The 21,446-nt window shown below is 64.3% G+C and overlaps 8 protein-coding genes across 8 annotated transcripts; 4 read left to right on the top strand and 4 right to left on the bottom strand.

Moving 5' to 3' along the window:
• Positions 1–259: 259 nt before the first annotated feature.
• On the bottom strand, positions 260–793 carry JCM10292_006998 (uncharacterized protein; the record flags this gene model as incomplete). The annotated part of the gene is made up of 4 exons (XM_076649727.1): positions 260–280; positions 374–463; positions 539–572; positions 654–793. 4 exons carry the CDS (start codon positions 791–793, stop codon positions 260–262), a joined length of 285 nt encoding a protein of 94 aa, XP_076504717.1.
• Positions 794–1,045: 252 nt separating this feature from the next.
• On the top strand, positions 1,046–1,512 carry JCM10292_006997 (uncharacterized protein; the record flags this gene model as incomplete). The annotated part of the gene is made up of 2 exons (XM_076649726.1): positions 1,046–1,270; positions 1,342–1,512. 2 exons carry the CDS (start codon positions 1,046–1,048, stop codon positions 1,510–1,512), a joined length of 396 nt encoding a protein of 131 aa, XP_076504716.1.
• Positions 1,513–2,449: 937 nt separating this feature from the next.
• On the top strand, positions 2,450–6,352 carry JCM10292_006996 (uncharacterized protein; the record flags this gene model as incomplete). The annotated part of the gene is made up of 17 exons (XM_076649725.1): positions 2,450–3,131; positions 3,194–3,296; positions 3,357–3,604; positions 3,681–3,754; positions 3,826–3,847; positions 3,910–4,046; positions 4,127–4,241; positions 4,353–4,435; positions 4,496–4,703; positions 4,766–4,911; positions 4,978–5,226; positions 5,311–5,504; positions 5,578–5,647; positions 5,709–5,927; positions 5,994–6,071; positions 6,147–6,235; positions 6,313–6,352. The coding sequence occupies 17 exons, from the start codon at positions 2,450–2,452 to the stop codon at positions 6,350–6,352; spliced, it is 2,757 nt and encodes a 918-aa protein (XP_076504715.1).
• Positions 6,353–8,596: 2,244 nt separating this feature from the next.
• On the bottom strand, positions 8,597–14,921 carry JCM10292_006995 (uncharacterized protein; the record flags this gene model as incomplete). The annotated part of the gene is made up of 5 exons (XM_076649724.1): positions 8,597–9,162; positions 9,226–9,948; positions 10,009–10,144; positions 10,203–13,465; positions 13,529–14,921. 5 exons carry the CDS (start codon positions 14,919–14,921, stop codon positions 8,597–8,599), a joined length of 6,081 nt encoding a protein of 2,026 aa, XP_076504714.1.
• A 350-nt stretch (positions 14,922–15,271) lies between these two features.
• On the bottom strand, positions 15,272–16,492 carry ECM31 (3-methyl-2-oxobutanoate hydroxymethyltransferase; the record flags this gene model as incomplete). Its single annotated transcript, XM_076649723.1, has 2 exons — positions 15,272–16,221; positions 16,291–16,492. 2 exons carry the CDS (start codon positions 16,490–16,492, stop codon positions 15,272–15,274), a joined length of 1,152 nt encoding a protein of 383 aa, XP_076504713.1.
• A 228-nt stretch (positions 16,493–16,720) lies between these two features.
• Positions 16,721–18,909, top strand: JCM10292_006993 (class I SAM-dependent methyltransferase; the record flags this gene model as incomplete). The annotated part of the gene is made up of 9 exons (XM_076649722.1): positions 16,721–17,002; positions 17,062–17,202; positions 17,305–17,415; positions 17,483–17,645; positions 17,709–17,776; positions 17,830–17,888; positions 17,949–18,414; positions 18,492–18,597; positions 18,668–18,909. 9 exons carry the CDS (start codon positions 16,721–16,723, stop codon positions 18,907–18,909), a joined length of 1,638 nt encoding a protein of 545 aa, XP_076504712.1.
• Positions 18,910–18,951: 42 nt separating this feature from the next.
• Positions 18,952–20,120, bottom strand: JCM10292_006992 (FRA10AC1 family protein; the record flags this gene model as incomplete). Its single annotated transcript, XM_076649721.1, has 4 exons — positions 18,952–19,575; positions 19,636–19,694; positions 19,764–19,831; positions 19,921–20,120. The coding sequence occupies 4 exons, from the start codon at positions 20,118–20,120 to the stop codon at positions 18,952–18,954; spliced, it is 951 nt and encodes a 316-aa protein (XP_076504711.1).
• Positions 20,121–20,222: 102 nt separating this feature from the next.
• JCM10292_006991 (uncharacterized protein) lies at positions 20,223–20,799 on the top strand (the record flags this gene model as incomplete). The annotated part of the gene is made up of 5 exons (XM_076649720.1): positions 20,223–20,244; positions 20,311–20,321; positions 20,374–20,406; positions 20,462–20,572; positions 20,683–20,799. 5 exons carry the CDS (start codon positions 20,223–20,225, stop codon positions 20,797–20,799), a joined length of 294 nt encoding a protein of 97 aa, XP_076504710.1.
• Between the last annotated feature and the right edge of the window lie 647 nt (positions 20,800–21,446).

Here is a 21,446-nt window from a genome sequence, read left to right as displayed (position 1 = left end):
ATCAAACAGTAGTCCCCTTCCCGTATCTTCCATTTCCCTTAATCGCTTGACTTCTCGCCTTCCCCCACCCCCTTTTTTTGCAGCGCTGTGCATATCCTTACTCTCGCCTCACATGTCGCTGAACAGCCGGGAGGGAAAGACGCAGTGCATGTGACAGTCTAGAGGATGAGAGTACAGACAACAGGTAGATAGACGGCAGGAGCAGGAAGGCGAGAAGAAACGGAGGAGAGGGAATACCCGAACGACCACCGCGTACGGCTCACTTGCCCTTCTGTTCCGCCTGGAGCGTAGACAGTCAGTGGCGCGACTCCCTCGATGACTCCGGCCGCAGCAGCAAGGATCTGCTTGCAGTAGAGAGGCACTCAGAACGCACCTTCCATGCGTCCATTGCCTTTTTGAACGCGTCCGAGTGCTTGAGCGACGGGTCGGCCTTTTTGATCTCGCTCAGCTTGGTGTTCATGTACTGTCGGGAGAGCCGAGGACGTCAGGATTGTAGGGCCGGAGCGTGAAACGGAGGAAGAGCGGGAGAGCGACGCACGGCGTTGTACGACGAGCTCTTGCCCTTCCTCGTCCTGTATAGTCACATGGTCGCGTACGATCAGTAACCCTCAGGGTGATAAAGCTGATATCGAAGGAGCGGTAATGCGACCTACGCTGCCTTCTTGACAGGGCCTGCCGCTGCGAGTCGACGACAAGCGAGGTCAGCATCGCCCGAGACGAGCGCCTCCTCACTCGAGCGAGAGACGGACGTGCCCTTTGCCTTTTTCGAGACGGTCGACTCGTTGCGCGGCATGGCTGGGGCGGAGGAGGGGCCGGAGGGAAGGAGGCGGTGAAGGCGGGACGAGAAGAGTGAGCGCCGCAGCGGAGAGCGCAGGCCTTGTCGCGCTGAGTCAAGCAGGTGCAGGAACGTCCAGACGAAGCTGCAGGGGAGCTCCTAGCAGGCGAGTAGCGTCGGCGCGGTGCCAACCTCTTCCCGGACGAAGCTCCTCGCTCGTCGTCTCCTCCTCCACGCCGCTCCACGCGCACTCGAGCCACACAGAGAGCGATGCGCGCCGTCTCGGTCAAGCTGCCGCAGCTGCTGTCGCTCCTCCCGCGCGACGGCGTCGGCGCGTCCGTCTACGCCTCGCGCTGGGCGGGGAAGGGCCTCCCCGTCCCGACCGCGGCGCCGCACGAGGGCGATGCGACGTGCCGGTGGGACGTCAAGAAGGTCCGCCTCGTCACCAAGGACGGGCGCGTCACCGGGCGGGCGTGGGGCGTCCTCCACTGGAAGGTGCGTCTCTCTCGGTCCCTCGTCCTCGCTCGCTCGCTCTCTCGCAGGCTGACGGGGGTTGTGTCGGGCAGGGCAAGCGCATTACGCCCGAGGACAAGGAGTACGAGCGGATCCGGGGCGGGCTCAAGTACCTGTGGCAGAGCGCCGTGCCCCCGCCCCTCCTCGTGCGGCACCCGCGGCGAGCAGAAGCAGCAGCAGAGCCCGAAGCTGCACCCGCAGATCCGGCGCAGCCTGAGGCCTAGCCAGCCCCGCCCGGCCCTCGCATCGTCCTCTCCAGCAAGTCTGTGCCCCCGTGTTGTACTCGGTACTCGGATGTATGCGCATTTCTTCCACCGGCCGTCGACTTCGCTCGAGCTCACGCGCGGCCTTCTCTCTTCCCCTTCTCCTCCCTCGTCCGCTCGCAGCTCGCCCTCTTTTCGCTCTTACGCATCGTTTCCTGCATCCCACCACCGCCACCTGCTCTCGCTCCGCTCCGTGAGTTGCCCCCTCCTCTCCACGCTCTCTCGCTCGCACCCGTCCCATGAAGATACGCGGACCGCCGTAACTCTCCGCGTTCACAACCATCACCGAAGCGCCCGCCATTACGTGCAGGCAGTGCCGGCTTACATAGTTATTCGGAGGACATTGCACGCGAGCCAGAGCGCTGCGCTCAGCAGCAAACGACCCAGACATGGGAAGGAGACGGGTTGCTGACCCGCCCATCTCTCCCCCACAGGCTCTACCGCCCCGTTCTGTTCTGATACCTCTCCTGCTTACCGTCATCATCATGCTGGCGTGCGCACCCAGTGCTGCATCGGGTACTTCGGGTCAGGCTCGGTGGGAGTGTGAGGAGGATCTGCTCTCTTGGCGCTCGGTAGTTCGGGTGTCGTCGTCTCGCAATCGCATCATTAGCACACAATTCTGGCTGCCGTCGTCTGCCGAGTTTGCACGAGAGCTGCCGAATATGCGAGACGGCGCGAAATTGCGACGCGCTCAGGTCGCGACGCGCTCGCACCTCGCTCCGCTTGTTGTCCCCGGTCTCGTCGACAGCGCCATCGTTCGGCGAGCTGCACCGTGAAGCAGACTTGCCCACATTCAGCACGGCGCCCAGGGACTGTTCGAACGCCCAACACCGCTTGTGGCTCTGGCAGCCTCTATCGCTTCGAACGTCCGTGATCAAGTCGTCCGCCTCCGAACAACATGCGTCGCCGACAGTCGCAGGACTTGAGTAGCCCCGAGCTGCCCTTCGCACGGCGGCCCGACGCGCCGTACGGCTCGCCGACGTCTGCACACCAGTTCTCGCCGACACCTTCTTCGTCCAACTCGCCGCGCCCGCATCTCCAGCGTCCGCAGGGCTTTGCCGCGTCGCAGCCGAGCTACCACTCGCATCGCAGTCAGGACCCGTACGACGACCACACGAACCTGTACGGCTACTATGCCGACAACGACGCCGCGTCGACGCACTCGCACACGGCGCTGCACCTCCCGCTCGCCGACCGCGACTACTACTCGTCCCCGCCGCCGCTCCCTTCTCCCCACTTTGCGCCTGCGCCGCCGCAGCCGCAGCTGCCGCTGGGCGCGCCGTCCTACCCGCCCATGTCGCCCGCCTTCCCCCCTCCATCGCCCGCCTATCCGTACGCTGCGCCCTACACGCCGATACAAATGCGCCCCGTCTTCAGCCCGACATTTCAGCCGGGGCAGTACTACGAGCAGTCGTCGTACTACGCGCAGGCGCGGCAGGACGTGCTCAAGCGGCGCGAGAAGAAGCGCGTCGCGCTCACGGACGGGCACCTCGTGCTCGACTTGCCCGTGCCGAGGAGCATTCAGCAGCTCAGCGTGTACAAGGGCGAGGACCTGCGCGAGGAGAGCGGGAAACTGCGCTGTGCGTTCCTTTCCCGCTTCGCTCGAGTCGAACGCGTGCTCACTTGCTCTTGCGGACGGCAGACACGGCCGTCACCGATGATCCGGACGACTTCTTCCGCAAACGGTATCGCTTGCGACAAGTCCAGAACGGGCGCGAAACCGAGCTCTTCATCTGCTGCACCATGTTCGTTATCCCGCGCCACCTCGACTCTCCCTCGCAAGCTCACCCCTCGGCTTCCCGCAGGTACAACGAGGACGACGCGCTCTTCGTCCGGACTTTCACGAGCGTGATCAAGAACATCCAGCACCTCGTGCAGCGCACAAAGTCGCGCACCTGGGGCGCGCAGAGCTGGAAGAAGATCGTTGTATGCGTCGTGTCGGACGGGCGCGCAAAGATCCATCCGCGCACGCTCAAGATCTTGGGCCTGTATGGCGCGTACCAGGACGGCGTCATGAAGGACGAGGTCGAGGGGAAGGACGTCAAGGCACACCGTGAGTTCCGGTCTCTTCGCTCGACGGGTCAGGCGTCCGCTCCCTCCAACTTGCTGACCTGAGTCATTGCGCGCAGTCTTTGAGTACACGTCGCAGGTCGTCGTGGATGACAAGGGCAACGTCTCGGGCGGCATCGCGCCCATCCAGATTGTGGGTCATATCTCCCTGACGAAATCCCGCCGTAGCCTGCGTACAGAGAGAGTGACTCCTCTTGCTTGCAGGTCTTTTGCCTCAAGGAACAGAGTGCGTCCCTACAATGGCAGTCCCGTCAGTGCCGCCACTGACATCGTCGTTCACCGCTACAGACCAGAAAAAGCTCAACTCGCACCGCTGGGCCTTCAACGCTTTCGCACAGCAGCTCCGTCCGAACGTCGTTATTCTGCTCGACATCGGTACCAAGCCTGGTAGCGATTCGATCTACAAGCTATGGAAGGAGTTTGACGTGAGTTCGATTCTCATCTTTCTCTATCCGCTGCTGACGGACTGACGACGAAATTTACTGACACGCTACGTGTAATCTAGCGCGACTCAAAGGTTGGCGGCGCTTGCGGCGAGATCACGGTAGACCTTGGCCGCGGAGGCCGCAACCTGCTCAACCCGCTCGTTGCGGCGCAGAACTTCGAATACAAGATGTCCAGTGCGTGCTCTGATTGCTCCTTCGGCTCCGCTGGACAGGCTTGAGGAGCCGCCACCCGACGACCTGGGAGCCGCCACCCGACGACCTGTGCTGACTGGGCGTGTCCCGCAGACATTCTCGACAAGTCGCTCGAGAGCGTCTTTGGTTTCGTCTCTGTGCTACCCGGCGCGTTCTCCGCCTACCGCTACCGCGCAGTACGTCACACCTGCACCTCTTACTCGCTTGGTACGCAGACGCTAATGGCTTCCATGCAGCTCGTGGGCCGGCCCCTGGAGGAGTACTTTCTGGGGGAGAAGATGCACCAGCCGGGCTCTGTTGCTTCGCTCTCCGGGTCCAACAAGTTCTTGGCAGAAGACCGAATCTTATGCTTCGAGCTCGTTGCCAAGCGCTCCCAGGCGTGGGTGCTCCGCTACGTGCGGGCAGCGCATGCTTCGACCGACGTTCCTGATTCTGTGGCCGAGTGTGCGTCTCCTGTGACCTCTCATCATTTCGGTACTTCGCTGACATTCTTGTTCGTGCCGCAGTTATCTCTCAGCGCAGGCGCTGGATGAATGGCGCCTTCTTCGCCTCGCTCTACTCGACAACGCGCTACCATCGCATCTGGTCGTCGGGGCACTCGTTCCTCCGCAAGATCTGGATGTCGTTCATTTTCTTGTACAATCTCGTCTCTGTAGGTCTCGCTCGCTCGCTGGCTCCGCTCGTTGCCGAGCGTACTCACTAGTCTCGGCGTGTGCAGATCCTCTTCAGCTTCATCGGCCTCAGCTCGTTCTACCTCGCGTTCTACTTCCTTTGCTCGACTGCAACCGCCGATGCCTCGGAGGACCCCTTCGGCGGACACGGATCGGACGTAATCAGCGTGGCCAACTACGTCTACATCGCAACGCTCGGCGTGTGTATCGTCTGCTCGCTCGGTAACAAGCCGGCGGGTTCGCGCGTCTGGTACCTCATGGTGATGAGTGTCTTTGCCATCCTCTTCTGCATTGCGGTGCGTTTCTCCTCTTGCCTCGACTATCGAGCGGACGTGCACGAAGGAGCAGGGCCGACTGACACTCGATTGTGGGTTTCGTAGCTCTACTGCACCGTCTGGGTCGTCTACAAGTCTGTCCCGCACACAGTGGCAGGCTGGAAGGATGTCGGCACCCTCTTCGAGTCGTCGGCGTTCCGCAACCTGGCCATCTCGCTCGGGTCGACTCTCGGCCTGTACCTCATCTCGTCCATCATGCACCTCGATCCGTGGCATTGCTTCACGTGCTTCATTCAATAGTGCGTGGCGACCCTACTCATGACGACCGGCTTAGGCTCCGCTGGGTCCTGACTGACCCGCTTTACCCTGCAGTATGCTGCTCCTGCCGTCTTATATGATCGTCCTGACGATCTACAGCTTTTCCAACCTGCACGACCTGGCTGTCGGTTCCATCGTCTCCGCATCGTCTCGGATGCAGTAGCTGAACCGAGCACACTTTACAGTGGGGTACGAAGGGCGACACGACTGTCAAGGACCTCGGCAGTGTCAAGAAAACCAAGGGTGAAGACGGCAAGGAGCTCCTAGAGGTGGCCGTCCCGACCAAGGAGGACGACATCGACGAGCTCTGGGTTCACATGCGCAAGGACATCTCGACTCCGCCGGCCAAGTCCAAGTCGAAGCGCTCGGCAGACCAGAAGCAGGTCGACCACTATGCCAACATCGTGAGTCTCGCGCCGGTGATGGAGTGCTTGTTCCGCTCGAGCTCACGCTCCTCGTCTCGGCCACAGCGCACGAACACGCTCCTGTTCTACCTCGGCGTCAATCTCGTCATTGCGATTGTGTTCTCGTCGACCAGTCTCTGGAAGGTAGGCAGGAGCACCTACTGCGCTCGGACTTCTCGGCAGGACTGACTCTGCCCCGTCATCGGTGACTCTGAACAGCGCATCTTCGGCGTTGATGGGACAACGAACTATTACAGCATTGCCATCTTCTGGGCTGTTGCCGGGCTTGCTGCTTTCCGCTTCCTCGGGTACGCTTCCCTTATCTCATCTTCCTTGAGAAGGCCGTCCAAGATCACTCATTCTCCCTGGGCATGCGCCCCTCCAGGTCCGCGCTGTATCTCGTCTTACGTATGTTTGGCCGTTAGATGGAAGGTCACGCCTTGGAAGAGCCGCCGGCCGGCTCAGGTCCCTGTTGTAGTCTCTGGTCCAGCTCCATTTCGTTCCGAGGTAACTCTCGCACAACCATTCTCTTCTCCTTCGAGATTTGCTCGTGTCGTCAATTCTCTCTGCGTTCATCGGTCGACGGTCAAGCTTCAACGCACGAACAACAAGCCGCGATGACGTCTTGTGCAGAAAGACGCAACATGGACAAGACTGACTAATGACACGACATGAGGAACAAGAGCTATCGGCACAGAACGGCAGGTGCTACAAACGGTTGGGTATTGTCAAGTCCAATGCGAGCATGACGAGCGTGGCCGCGAGCCCGGCCACGGAAGCGTATGCAAGCGACCTCAGCTGTTCCCGCCGTACAAGGGGGCACTCCTGCTTCAGCGTCTGCTTGCCGGACGAGCGGGATAGTCGCTCGATGAGTTTGTCGTCACTGGCCGGGCTGAAGTAGACGTTTGGGTCGGACGCTGCGCGATGGGGTGGCCAGTAGGCGAGCGATGGGTGTGAGAAGAGGCGCATGATGGTTGAAGAGGTTGTAGAAGAATATGTGCAGCCGGCGGAAGAGACGGATGAGAAGGAAAAAGGCGAAGGAGGGATGCTGGATGAGCCGGATGGATCAGAGCAGCGCGTGCTGGTGGTCGAGAGCCGGGATGAAGCGTCAATCGATAGCTTAGCTGGAGGCGGCTCCCGGAGCGACGTAGAGGTGTAATTGAAAGAGGGTTCTGCGCCGTCCGTTTGCGACTGCTCGTACTCGTAGGCTTGACGGCGGCATCCGCCGAGGTAGATGAGCAGGCAGGTCTGCGGATGAAGCTGTTAGCCGCTTTCCACGAGGATGCCAGTGAGAAGCGTACGCGGCGCCGAGCTGAGTTGAATTGTGCGACGCCCCAGAAGGTGAAAGGCAGTCCGAGTAGCCGCCACGGCTTTGATGCGCCAAGCAGGCTGCAAATAACGAGCGGAAGCAGGCTCGCGACGACGAGGATGGCGCCGGCGACCTGGGATGCATCGTTGCGACGTGCATGCGAGTTGCCGCGGCGGTCAAGGAGGAACTTGCGGAACGAGGCGGCGAGAAGTGCTCTCGATTCGCGTAGTGCCTCCTTGAAAGCGGACGGCGGCAGGCAAGGCTGGCTCTTCTCGCCATTCTGCAATTTACTTGAGACTTGCCCAGCGAGCCATCGCAGCCGAAAACGAGTCGCGCCGGTCAGATTGAGTTCCAGCGGGTTGTCCGGGTCGAGGAAGGACAAGCCGAGGTGACAGGCATCACTGACGACCTCTGCCGAAGGCGCATCGACCTTGGCGCCGCACCAGCTCGCGTATACCGCCGAGTACTGGCGAAACCATATATCGAAATACAGGTTCTCGACGGACTTCGTGCGGTGACTGCGGGATCGGGTCAATCAGCAACCTCGAAAGACCTGTACGGCGGCGATAGTCGTACACCAGGTAGAGCTCAAAGTCCTGGAGAGAGATGGGCGCCGCCAGGCGATGTGCGTAGAGATCATCGAGAGTAAGCCGGCTGAGTCGCTTCAGCTGCATGCCGGCAGGAGCGCCCGCCTCCGCCGTCGAGGCGCTGCAAGTAGGTTGCACGCTTGTCGTTGCGCCCTCTCGTACCGACCCGTTCGTCGAGTCGGCTGAGCAAACGCTGCCAGCGGACTCAACATGATCGCGGGCTGCCTTCTCCAGCCCGACTGAGGCGCCGACGGAGATTGTCGGACTCGTCGACATGCGCAGCTGTTCGCTTGAAGGCAGTGCTGCGCTCTGGCAAGCGCAGATAGGCCACGGAAGCGTAAGAAGCAGAGCAAGCGATCTAGCGGTTCAGCGACGCGACCTCGGCTCGAAACCGCAGACCCGTGCATGAGCAGCAGCGCGTGGAAGCAGACTCGGCCGGTACTAGGGCGGAACAATCAGCCAAGGAGAGCAGGACTGCTTGTTGAGGCGTGATGAGCGAGAGAAGACCCGGAAGCGGCAGGTTCTCGGCGTGTCGATCGCCTTCCGCGTAGCAAAGAAGCAAGGCTCTTGCGACAAAGATGTCTTGCCGCACGATTAAAGATGAGCTCCAAATCATCCAGAGGCTCCGCGAGCGTCTGCGTAACGCGGACCGGAATCTTTGCGAGATGCGAAGCGACAGATGAAACGGCTACGACTGCGATGCCAACACGGGTGCGAGGATTGCGATACGACAGGACAGCTAGGAGATAGAACAAAGGATACGAAAGACGGGCTCAACCGAGCTGGTGAGCGACCGAAAGTGCGAGCGCCGTCGCCTCGACGTGCCAACTCAGGCGGCCGCTCATGCCGCAACGCGCCTGCGCGAGAGCGGCGTGCTCGACGAAGTTGCGGCGGACATCCGCGACAAGACCGCCGAGCGTGCCGGTGTACGCCGAGGTACGGGACGCATGCGAGACGAAGAAGTGGACGGCGTATGCCGAGACAGCCTCTGAGTCGAACAGTGCATCGGCAGCAGTTCGGGCGTGCTTGAATGAAGAGAGCCGAGGTGCGTGGAACAGGAAGGTGGAGGCGGCTGGCGTGACGGGCAGAGAGGCGAGGGAGACTGGTTCGGCAGGAGTGAATGCGAAAGTCGAGAGCGAGTCGTCGAAAAGAGACGCGCTGCCGTCTTTGACGGCGCCGAGCTCGCCTTCTTCGGAGATGCTTGATGCCGTTGACGGGCGGCATTCCATCAAATCAGCCGGTGTAAGCGACAACGCCGGGTTGAGCTCGATAGAAGCGAACGTGACGTGAACGGCCCGCCGCTGTGGCGCGACGTTGTCCTTGAGAAGCGAATCCCAAGCTGCAAATGTGCTCCTCGTCAGCTGGGAACCACCCCGCAAAGGACGAGTGGGCCAGGACCTACTCTTCGCCTCGATCGCAGACGGCTCGCCCAATTTGCAAAGTACAACGCGCCATTCAATGTCGGCGGCGTCGATGAGCGTCTTGACGTACTGCCAGACGATGCGAGCGCGCTGCACGTCGGCGACGGTGGTTGGAGGCACCTTGATGAGACGCGGCATGATGCGCCACGTCTCACCAGTCTCGTCCATGCTAGCCACGACGAGCCACTCTTGCGCGCCGTCCGCGCCGAGACGCTGCGAGCCGTAGCACACTTGCAGAAATCGGTGCCGATGCTCGACTTCTAGCGACGAGGCGGGCCAGTTGAGGGCAAACTGGACCTTCCGAGTCGGTGGCGGTGCGACAGTGAGAACAGGCGCCTGGAAGAGGCGGAGAGCGTGACCGAGGTGGGCGAGGGACATCGGGCGAGCCGAGGGGAAGGTCTCGGGAGTCGGAATGCGCAGGCGCTCGACCGGGACTTGCAGCTGATCGTAGATCGAGACGGCGACGCGCGCGAGGCTGCCCGGTCCATCGCCGTCCGCGACTGCGCGCCCGCTGCGCGTCAGCGTCGTCGGCGGGATTGCGCAGGTGAGCAAGTTCGCCGCCCCGACCGCTGCGCGCGCTTTCGTGAAGTGATGGAGGAGAGATCCGAGCGGCGAAGTCGGCGAGAGGGGCGAGTCGCCGAGCGGAACGGCGACGTAGACGACGACGTTGTGTAGCACCTTGGCGGCCTCGACGAGCGCAGCGACTGCAGTAAAGGATGAGGCTGTAAGCACAGAGGTTGCGTGCAGAAGGATGACTGACTCACGCAGAACTCGAAGCTCATTGCGAGGTACTCCTGCCGCAAGCAGTCCAGCAGACACAGGAATCAGGCCGTCTTGCACGCCGCCAAAGTTGCTAGTAGCGGCGAGGGTGCCGGCCGAATGCATGCCAAAGCGCATGCCCTGCGGAAACGAGCGAGTCAGCGAAACGGGCTGCACCGGCAGGAACAGGAAGATTCACCTCGTAAACCGCTCCCACGGACTTGAGCCAGTCCTTGACCAGGTCGTGCGCCTCGGTGCCGGCGTCTTCGTATAGAACGAAGGCTGTGACATCCTTCGCGCCTGGTACGGGCTCGAACCCCATCGGGCGCCAGAAGTCAATCGCCGTGCGGCTTGTCCGCACGAGGCACTGCTGCGAGCGCAAGAGGAAGGCGGGCGTCGACTCGGCCGTGAGAGGCGCGAGCGAGGTGTGGTCGGCGAAGAGGGGCGACGGACTGAGGGCCGTACAGACGGCGGAGAGGGTGGAGGACACGGTCGAGATCGCATGCGCCGAAATCGCTTGCTCGGCCTGTTGTGCGGGACGGGCGAGAGCGAGTGTCGCATCGCGGAAATCGCGCTGATACATCAGGTGCTCGGTGACGACGTGGTAGACGAGGTCGCGGCTGATCTCCGGGTTGCCAGCGTCGATTGGAGGAGCCGGCAGAACGGGCGGGGCGAGGACCGAGGAGTCGCGTTGTAGGAACATAGCGCCAGCTAGGAGCTCGGGGCCATAGCTGCCCCCGAGAACACTCTCTTCCCCGCCACCTGGGCTCCCGTCCTCAGCCTCTTCGATCCGGTCCCCTCCTGCATCGGGCTTCGCGCTCCGCACAGTTCCCTCATCGTCGCTGCTGCTCGACGGCTCGCTCTCGCCTTCGTCAAATGTGTGTTGCACAGTTGAAGGAGTAGCGACCTCGAAGTGCGCGAGCGCGACCTGCGCCGGCAGACCGAGCCGGCGGCGCGACCAAGCGCGTTTTGCCGGCGCGGTAATCGATTTGGCGCTCGCGCCTGTCGCAGGTGAGGCGAGTGGCCGGAACTTGCCGCTGAGGGCTGGTCGCGTTGGGACGGCGAGATGCTGCCGCCTGAGGCGCTCGGCGAGCGCGATGCGCGGATCGCACACGGCCTTGTACCATGCGCTGAAGTCTGGCCGAACGTCCTCGCGCTCGATCAAGCTGCGCACATGACCCTCCTGGTCCGAGTCCGGGCTGGGGAGCCCGAACTTGCCCTTTCGCGGATCGTACTTGTCGTCGGCCGCCGAGTGCAGCGGAGCGAACGAGATTGGCTCGAATGCGGCGAGTCCGCGCACGAAAGAGGAGAGTGGAGTCGGCGAGGGCTGCAGCGGTGTCTCAGGGAGGACGCCGGGCGTGAAGGAAGCAGGATGCGGGGTCGCGGCGATCGAAGCGGGCGTGTGCGCCGAGAGTGGGAGGACGACAGGCGAGAAGGGCGTTTGCGGCGGGTGAGCATGCGGAGTCGGCGCCGGCGGTGAGGCAGCGGCGAGACCCAGCGCGTTGGGTGTGAGCGGGTCGAACGCGCCGAAATGGAATGGTAGTGCGGGCGAGCCCTGCTCGGCGAAGTGCGGCGAGGTCGACGATGCGAGGGCCGCGTTGGCGGGGAAAGCCGAAGACGAAGCGGCAGTCGTCATGGGCAAGGCGTCTGGCGCGGACGAGAAGAGATCGAACGCGGTGTCGATGCTCGAGGTAGCGGGCATGGCCGAGAAGTTCAGCTCGTCGGCGACCGGCGCCAATGAGGGCGGGAGCGCCAGCGCAAGTGCACCGCCTGCTTGACCAGCGGCCGCGGGCGTAGGTGCGTCGAAGAAGGAAAAGTCGTCGTCCGTGAGACCCAGCATGAGGTTGTCGTCGAACGCGCTCGAGACGCCTCCATTGCCGCCGGGACCGCCGCCGCCGAACGCGCTGTCGCTCCAATCGTATTCCGAGAAGGCTGCCTCGAGCGAGTTCATCGGTGCCGACGATGCCGGTATGGGCGCGACTGCTGCAGGCGCAGGCACCGGCTCGGCCGGCGAGGGATACATGCCGAGCCCAAAGTCGAGATCCATACCTGCAAGCGCGTCGAGCGGCTGGTCGTGTGCTGCGGCGGATGACGACGGCGCGAGTTGCTGCGCCTGCGCGGCGGGCTGCATCCCGAAGAGCTCAGCAGGACTTGGCGCCTCGGTCGAGCTCGCGCCGAGGCTCATCGGCGTGCGCATGTTGATGGGCGCTGCTGCGGGCGCGGGCGCAGGCGGCGCAGCCTCGCCCTTCTCGTCGTCGTCCTTCGACGTCGCAGACGCAGCCTCAGAGGGCTTGGCCGCCGCCGCTGCGGCGGCGTTCTCCTTCTCCTCCTCCCTGCGCTTCTCCTCCTCGCCCATCCACCGCCACACGGTCCCCGTGCGGCGCTTCATCGGGTCCTTAAGTCCCTCCACTGACTCGCCCGCAAGCTCGCCCTCGCCCGGCGCACTCGTGGCGCTGTCGCTTCGCGGCCGCCCGCGCACGGTCCGCCGCGACTGCTGCAGCACCTGCCGTGCGAGGCGCTTGCGCATGGCCGAGTCGTGCGGCACCCTTGCAGCGAGGGCGCCTTTTGCAGCCAGAGAGACGGAGGACCGCCGTCGGGGCTGCTGGTGCTGCTGTGACGGTGGCGGCGGTGCGGCCTCGTCCGCTACGACGCCCGGCTCGCGGTTTGCGCCCGATTCGGCGGGCGCACTGGGCGTCGAGCTGCTTGGCTGCTCAGGCGACGCCCGCATTCGCGTGCCGTCGAGCACGACCAGCTCAGCGGGCCAGACGACCTCGACCGGATCATCCGCAGTCTCGTCGTCGGGCGTCGCAAGCGCGCACAAGACGAAGTCGCCCGCAAGGGCACCGTCGAGCCCTGCGCGGGCGAGGTGTGACGCCCATTCCTCGACGAGCGCAGCGCGCTGCGAGGACGTGAGAGCGTCGAGTGGGCGGAGAAAGGTTGCGGGCGTGTCGAGCGGGGCGAGGAGCACAGCGTGCCCGGCAAGAGAGATAGACGCCGTCGAGGAAGAGGGCGGAAGCGGCGAGAGCGCGAGCTCTTCCAGCGAGCTGGTGATGAGGATAGACGAGCGGTTGAGCGTGAGCGGGCGGAGCGAGATGCGGATAGCGGGCGGCGCGGCGAGTGCAGGGAAGTGCGCTCGCCGCGATGTGCGCGGGGAGGGGAGGTAGAGGACATCGTTGCCGAGGCGGAATCGACGCGTCTCCGGGACGGGCTGCTTGACGAGCTCGTCGAGGAGGACGTTGGCGATGGCCGAACGAAACGCTTCGTATGCTGCCTGCAGCGACGTCTGGGCGGGTGCGGGCTGCCCAATGAGCGGGATCGAGAGGAGCGAGTCGGAGAGAGCGAGGGCGGACGGGTACGAGCGGGCTGGGGCGGACAGCGGTGAGATGTAGCTCGACGGATCCGACTTGATACCGTAGTGCGCCGGGAAGAGCAACGCGTGCGAAAAGTCGCCCGAGACGAGCGCTGCGGTGAGACAATGAGGGAGTCAGTGAGTGAAAGCGGTCGAGGAAGAGCAGGTGGGCGTACGCTCTAGGCCCTCGAATGCGTAAGCGTCCAGCCCGTTCGCTCCATCTGCCATCTCGACGTTACCATCCGCGTCCCCGCCCCTCACGACACTGAAGACCCAGAGGACCCTCCCGTGCGCCTCGACGGCCTCAGCTTCCTCCTTCGTGCTTTCCCCCTCGCCCTCGTCCTCCTTCTTCCGCTTCTCTTCTGCTACCTCCCGCTCCTTCCCCTTCGCCTTCCCGGTCCGTGACTTCCTCCCACGCGCACCACCGCCGAGCCACACTTTTCGCTCCTCGACCCAGACGACCCGCCCGAGCCGATCGGCCCCTCCGGACGACGCGTCGCGCTCGAGCGCTGCACGCGCGGCACCGAGCGGGTCGGTTGCGAGCGAGGAATGCAGGGCAGAGAGGCGCGCGCGAAGTTGCGCCGTTTCGGAGGAATAACCCGAGTGCGGGGAAGACGAGGAAGAAGGGTCGAGCGGTGCGGCGGCCGAGGAGGGAGGCGGTGGAGGAGAAGCGGGCCGTGCGCTCGCGGCGTCTGCCTTTGGCGGTGCCGCCGAAGAAGAGGCGGCGGCGCTTGCTGCGGCTTGCGCTTTTTGCAGCGCGGCCGGGACGCGGCCCTTCGGTGCGGGTGCGGGGGCGGGCGGGTTGAGGGCGGGCGAGGCAAGCGGCGTAGTAAGAGAGGGAGCGCCAGATGCGGCGGACACAGACAACTCGTCGGCGAGGAGCTCGTCGAAGGCGTTGTGAGGGCGGGCGGAGGAGGACGATAAGGAGCCGGCGGAGGCCTTCTTTGCCTTCTTGGCGGGTGCAGCGGAGGACCCGTCGTCCTTGTCTGCTGCGGCAGACTTTCCTTGTGCAGAAGCGGAACGGGCGAGCCCCGCTGCGCCGGCAGGAGAGGGGACGAAGGGTTGCAGCGGGTCGTAATCGAGGAGGTCGCGGCCGACGACGGCACCCTCTTGACCAGGGTTCGGCGGGTCCAGCACGAGCGCAGGCGCCTTCCACGCGCGATACTGGACCGTCCAGCCCTCGCCCAGCTCGACGAGCTGCGCGTTGACCTTGAGTTGGTCGGCCCGGAGTCGGGGTCGGACGGCCGGCCACGGAAGCGCGGCTGCGTCGGATGCGCTGCTCGCCTGCGCGGATAGTCCCCGCGTGCCTGCAAGAGGTCCTGCGCTCGTGCGCGGGCTCATGGGCGGGCGCAGCGGAGCCGGCGGCGGGTGCGCGGGGGACAGCGGGACGTTGGCGGGTGCGTGCGAGCCCGCGGCGGCGAAGGGCGGGACGCGGCTCGGCAGCGAGATGGACGCGTGTAGTGCGGATCCGTACGCGCCCGCACCGCCCTGCCCTGGCGGCGGCGGCGGGCGGGGCATGGCTGCCGCTGGGCGGGCGGGGAGGGAAGGGTGGAGCGGCAAATTGGACATCGTGAGCGGGCGTGGCGGGTGCGATAGGGCCAGCGAGGGTCTCTCAGTGCAGCGAGCACCCGCACGCAGCCATGGCGGGGCGATGAAGGCGACAACGGGATCACCGGGACAAGTACGACCAAGGACGGGTGACCTCGTCCCTCTTTCCCCCTTGCCGGACAGGCTCTACCGAGCGGCCGAGCCTCGTGCGACCGAGAACGAAGCCCCACTCTGCGCACCCGAAAGGGCCGGCGTCTCTTGCGATCGCACTCACGACTCTCGGAACCGCCCGACCTCCCTCGACTGCGTCCAACATTCGGCGACATGTCTCGGCTGGCGATACAAGGGCCTGCGAGTGTTGCAAACTCCGTCTACTGCTTTTCCTCGGTTCCCATCGCGCGGCAGAACGCCTGGAACGTCTCGTCCGACATCGGGTACGTGTGCTGCCCTTCAACGGGGAACTCCCCGCCGCGGACCGCGTCGACGTACGCCCGGACGGCGTCGCGCGCGTGCGGGCCGACGTCGCCAAACTTGCGCAGGAAGCGCGGGCCCTTGCCCGACGCGCCGAGGGCCGAGTCGACGCCGAGCATGTCGAGCTGCACGAGCACCTGGCCCGACGTGTGCATGCCCGCGCCGATCCCGATCGTCGGGATGGCGAGGCGGTCCGTGATCCACTGCGCGAGTGCGCTCGGGACGGCCTCGATCACGACGCCGAACGCGCCCGCGTCCTGCAGCGCGAGCGCATCGCGGTACACCTGCGTCGCCGACTCGACCGTCTTGCCCTGCACGCGGTAGCCCGACAGCGAGGCCTGGCGCTGCGGCGTGAGCCCGACGTGGCCCATGACGGGGATGCCGGCGCTAGTGAGATGCCGCACGAGCGGGAGCACTTCCTGCCCGCCCTCGATCTTGACCGCGTCCATGCGCCCTTCCTGCACGAGCCGGACTGCTGCCCGCACGCCATCTTCGACCGAAGCGGCGTACGTGCCGAAGGGCAAGTCGGCGAGGAGGAGCGAGGTCGTGCACCCGCGCGCGACCGAGCGGCAGTGGTACAGCATCTCGTCGAGCGAGAGCTGGTTCGTCGACTCGTATCCGCAAGCGACCATGGCGAGCGAGTCGCCGACGAGGCAGATGTCGATCCCGCGCGGATGCGAGGCGGGTGCACCGTCTGCTCCGGGGACGGGCGCGGCAGCGGCCTCGATGAAGCGCGCAGACGGGTAGTCGTGCGCGGTGAGGACGGTGATGGGGACCTTTTTCCGCTTGAGCGCCTGCAGGTCGAGGATTGTGCGTTTCTTGCGCGGCGGTGCAGAGCTGCTAGCCCCGTCTGCGAGGAAGTCGCGAGTCTGATCAGCGCATCGTACGAGAGACGGGCGAAGTCATCAGTAGAACGCACAGGGTCTCTCGGTCGGATACGAGCTGTAGCGCCTCGTCTGAGTCGCCCAGCAGTTGCACTGCGGTGTAAACGCCGGCTCGCGATGGGTGCGGGTGTGCAAAGCGACGGCGGAGAGCTTCGAAGAGGAAGCGACGGGGCCTCCCCGACTCGCAGCTGAGCGGAGCGCCGACGCAAAGGGGCGAACGACCGAGCCTGTGCTCATCCTGTGGTGCTCGACTTGCGCAGTCTGACAGGGTGGAGCGAAAGGGGAGGAGAAGAAGCTGTCATCCGTTCGCGCCGAAACAATTCCTCGACGCCGGACAAGCACCGCAGAGAGAGCGTGCGAACTGCTAGCAGGGCATTTCCAGGTCTACAGACTACTAAGCGGACGAACCGAACGTCACTTGTCGCCTCGCCGCTCTTCCCTCGCGTCGACCGGGTTTCACCAGCGATGCACCGCGTCAAGCACGCACACGCGCTCTGGAGCCGCACAGTGCGCTCAGCAGGGCAGATCGAGTGCTGCGCAGCTCGCGCAGCCGCCCGCGCCAGCTCAAGTCGTAGCAGCCTGCCGCCTCGTCCTCCTTCCGAACCGCGACCCTCCGTCAAATCGGTCGGCGAGACCAGGCCAGACAGGCCAACGCAGCCTGCGACTCCTTCGGCGTCAACAGGGACGGGTGCGCCGAGCCGACCGCCGCCTTCCGAGCTGTTGACCGTTCTTGAGGAGACGATCAAGGTGTGCCTTCGCTTCTCTTAGCTGTGCTTCGTCCCAGCCTGATCGAGTGCTCCCTGCAGACTCATGGCCCACTACCCGTCTCGAGATACATGACGCTGTGTCTGAACCACCCGACGTTGGGGTACTACACGACGCGCAAGGTGTTTGGCAAGGAGGGCGACTTTGTCACGAGCCCCGAAATCTCGCAGGTCTTTGGCGAGGTGCGTCGCGCTTTCAGTAGTCCGGTCGATTGGAGTATAGGAGGCCCTTGATGCGACCTGATATTGGAGTCCGCACGCCTGACGCTCTTGCGATGCACGCAGCTTCTCGCCATCTGGTTTGTCACGCAGTGGCTCGCGCAAGGTTCCGCTCAGCGCGTGCGCCTCGTCGAGCTCGGGCCCGGACGTGGCACTCTCCTGGCGGACATTCTGCGCGTGCGTTTTTCGTGCACGCTCAAGAGGCGCTTCATGCTGACCTTCCCGACGCTGTGCACGCAAGCAGACGTTCAAAGCGCTTCCATCGCATTCTCGTCCGCCAATCAGTTCCATCCACTTGATTGAGCAGAGCGACCAATTGAAGGCCGTGCAGAAGGCCCGGCTGGCTGAGGCTGGGTTTGGCGAGACGCCGGTTGAATGGTACGCGGATGTCAAGGCGGTGCCTGAGTGTACGTCTCCATCTAGTCGCGCATCTCCAAGCCAGTACGCCGTGACTGACATAGGTTGACCAGCTGCGGGCGAATTCACCATTCTCGTCGCGCACGAGTTCTTCGACGCTTTGCCTATCCACGTCTTCGAGGTGCGTCTCTTCCTTTCCTACCTATGGACTGCAGCTCACAGCTGCGCCCGCAGAACACGCAAAACGGCTGGCGCGAAGTTCTCGTCGATGTGGCAGACCCGAACGCCATCGTGTACGTCGTTCTGCGTCCATCGCTCGAGCCTCATCTGACTTGATTTGCACTTTCGCACAGCTCGACCGCCGTCACGCGCAACCCGCTCCGCCTCGTCCTCGCACCCTCTCCCACCCCCGCCTCGATGCTCTACACCTCGCTCGCGCAAGCCGCGTTCCCCTCGCTCTCGTCGGCGCAGAAGCAGCCCGACCTCGCTTCAGCCGCGCCCGCGCCTGACGCGCGCAACCCGCTCCTCCTGAACGTCGACACCACGCTTGGGTATCAGCCTGCGCCTGCACCCAATTCGACTACGCCGGTGCCGGGAACGCTCGGTGCGAGTGAGAAGGTCGGCGATGCCGGCGGCGCGGGCTCGCTCACGGCGCAGCGCTTCGCGCGCCTCCCGATCGGGTCGCGCATCGAAGTCAGCCCGGCGAGCTGGGAGGTCGCACGGGACGTGGCGCGGCTGATCGGTGGTGGCGAGGGAGCGGGAGGAGCGGGGCTGGTGGTGGACTATGGCGACGCAAAGGCCTTCGGGAGGAGCTGGCGTGTGCGTGACAGCTCTTTGATCTGCCCAGCTGCCTCCGTGGAGCTGTTGCTGATGAGACGTACTGTTGACGCGCACAGGGCTTCCGCAAGCACCAGGTTGTTGATCCGCTCACTGAGCCGGGCCACACCGACTTGACGGCCAACGTTGACTTCTCCTACCTTGCCGAAGCCATGTCCGAGTTTGGTGCGTCCCGTGTGCCTCTTCTACACTTCCTGCTCGGCAATTCTGACATTTTCGCTCCCTGTTGATTCAGCCTCGACGCACGGCCCACTCATCCAGCTTCGCTTCCTCACCTCTCTCGGTCTCCAGCCCCGCCTCGCAGCACTGCTTCGCGGCGCACCGAGCGAGGAGCGGCGCAAGGAGATCGAGAGTGCCGCGCGGCGACTGGTAGACAAGGGCGGGATGGGCGAGCAGTATCGGTTCTTGGGCATCACGCCGAAGAAGAAGCAGGCCGGTGCGACGGGGGAGGGAGTCTTCCCCTTTGATCTAGAGTAGGAGACAAGGGGCAACGCTGTTGCAACATGTGCTGAAGCGGCACTAGCGGCGACGGGGAGGAGAGGCCGAACGACGAGGAGAACGGGCTGGCGTAGAGTTGCGAGAGCGGGACGACGCCAATTCGGGTGGGAGGGCCGGGCCATAGTCCTCAGATGCAGCACTTGATGAGGCGCGTCGACGAGACGAGCCCCGCTCGTCACCTCTGCTGCGCCGTCGATCTCGCTCGCCCTCCTCGTCGACATGTCTCCGCCTGCGGCGGCGCTCCTGCTCGGCACGCTCCACAGTTGCCTCAAAAGGCTCCGATGCACGCTCGTCTCGTGCCCGCCTGGCCCCGCCTGAGACCTCGAGTGCCTTATTCTCCCTCTCCTCCTTGGCCTTTTGCCGCCCGTACCGCAGCTTCTTGCCGCACTCGCGGCACAGCACGACCTTGACGAGGGTCGTCTTCTTCTCGCCGCGCTCGACGTAGCCAAATGGCATCTGCATCTCCTCGAGCCGGGCCTCGACGAGCGGCGTCGTCGAGTCCGGGTCGGGCGGGACGTCGGCGTCCTCCTCGAGCGCGGCGAGGATCGCAGGAGACGGCTCGTGATACTCGCAGCGAAGCGAGGCGCAGGTGAGGTGCCCAATGCCGGACAGGACCTCATCTTCGGTGCGCCAGCGGAGCGCAACCTGCCGGCGGAGACGTTTCAGTCGGTATGATGAGGTCACGGTGAGCAGAGCGTGACGCACGGCGCCGCTTTTGTAGTGCTTTAGGTTGACGAGCGCGAACTCCTTGAACAAGGTTTCGTCTGGCGAGCACGAGAAGAGCATGAGAATGAGCGCGAAGAGAGAGAGAGCGAACACGAAACGAGGCGCACAGTACTTGTAGGCGAGCTGGTCCTCCCAAGCGAGCGAAGCAGGGTCGACGTTGCTGTCGCGCACGAATCTAGCGAACAACGGAGGAGCAAGAGGAGCGCGAAGCAAAGTCAGGAAGCGAGTCGGCGAGCGGGAGAGCAGGACGAGGAGGGAGCGCACTGGTGCCGCTCCTTCAGGACGTCGAGCTCGCTCTTCGACTGAGGCTTTGCAGGCACCTTACCGCGCTCGTAAGCGCTCTTCAGCCGGTACAAGCGCTGGTGTCGCTCGTGCGCGGTCTCGGGCTCGAAGGTCTCGACGCGGCGGCCCTTCGAGGTGCTTGGTCCCGGGTCACCGGGATACGAGCGAGAGTAGCTTGACATGCTCAGCTGGATCTCGCACTGTCTGTGCGAAGAAGGCGAGTTGGGTAGGAGGGCAAGAGTGAGGCGAACCAGGTCGGCGTCTCCCACAACCGCGCACACAAGATGGCAGGAGGATCTGGCTACCGTGAGTGCCCCGCGCAGAGCCTTAGGTCACCCAGACAGCCCCGCTGACCCGCCCGTGCGCTTGCAGAACCCGTCAAGGTGCGCTCACCGCCCCGCAGCCTGATCGCACCCGCTGACCCTCGTCCCACAGCTCGACCAAGGGCTCGAGGCATGGAACTACATGGTGCGCAGCTTTCCTCCCACCCGAGACACGCGCTGACCTCGCTCGGGACGCACAGAGGGAGAACATCTGGCGGTACTTCCGGTTCACCCAGAAGACGTCGCGCCTCTCGCTCTTCTGGGGCGCGCTCGTCCCCATCGGCGTCTTTGCCATCTGCCAGCAACAAGACGTGCGCCTTCTTGCCCCTCCGCGCGCGCGCAGAGCTGACCTCTTTCTCCCCCGCTCCCATTCGCCCTCTCCCGTCTCGCACCGCCTCGTCGCGCCATCGACCGCGTGCAGCTCAAGTGGGACGTTGTCGCGGCAAAGCGCGACGACCCGATTGCGCGGTGGGGCGAGCACGCGAAGAGGCCGAGCGAGCGGGCGGCGGCGGCGGCACCCGCAGACGACGAGGAGTAGGCGCGTTTTGTGCAAGGGTAGCGGGCTTTTCTTTCCTGTCTCGGGTAGGGTTCTGCGAGCGTTCTGTGGCGGAGGGGAGTGGCTGGCGGCTCTTCAGGCTCGGCTTACGTCTCCTTGGTGCCATCGTTTCTCCCTTCATCGCTCAGCGTTGTGCCCTTGACGTCCGCCATTCCCGCCCGAAGTTCAGACCGAGTTCGGGCTGCGCTCTCTTGCTTTGCGCTGCCGCTGAGCACGGCGATAGATTCGCTTGTTTTTCGCAAACCCGCCGACGGACTCTCCACTCTTTGGGCTGCGTCCTCGTTGCGCGCACTTTGGGGCACGGTTCTTTCCTACCATACCTTCTCCTGCTCGTTCTCCTGCGCTCGGTCCAGTCGCCATACCGGACGAGGCCATGCAGCAGCTCGAGACGCGGCTCTCGGCCGAGCGCACAACAACGCAAGACGCCTTCGATTGGACAATCGCGCGCCGCAACGCTGATGCCCGAGGACACTGGCAAGGCTACGAGCACTACAAGCTCTGCAGCGATCGGGGTTGCAGCAGCTCTGGCAGTGAAAGCCTGAAGGGTTCACCGTCGATTGCGCAACACCGTGCCTAAACGCTCGGCTTCTCGTCTCTCGTTCAGCGTGGCTCCTTCTTGAATGTGGGAT

This window comes from Rhodotorula paludigena (assembly GCF_050403205.1).
Source record: "Rhodotorula paludigena JCM10292 DNA, Rt_paludigena_JCM10292v1_ctg27, whole genome shotgun sequence".
Classification (NCBI taxonomy): Eukaryota; Fungi; Basidiomycota; class Microbotryomycetes; order Sporidiobolales; family Sporidiobolaceae; genus Rhodotorula; species Rhodotorula paludigena.
The sequence above is the reverse complement of the archived record's forward strand: the minus strand, read 5'-3'. Positions and strand labels throughout refer to the sequence as shown.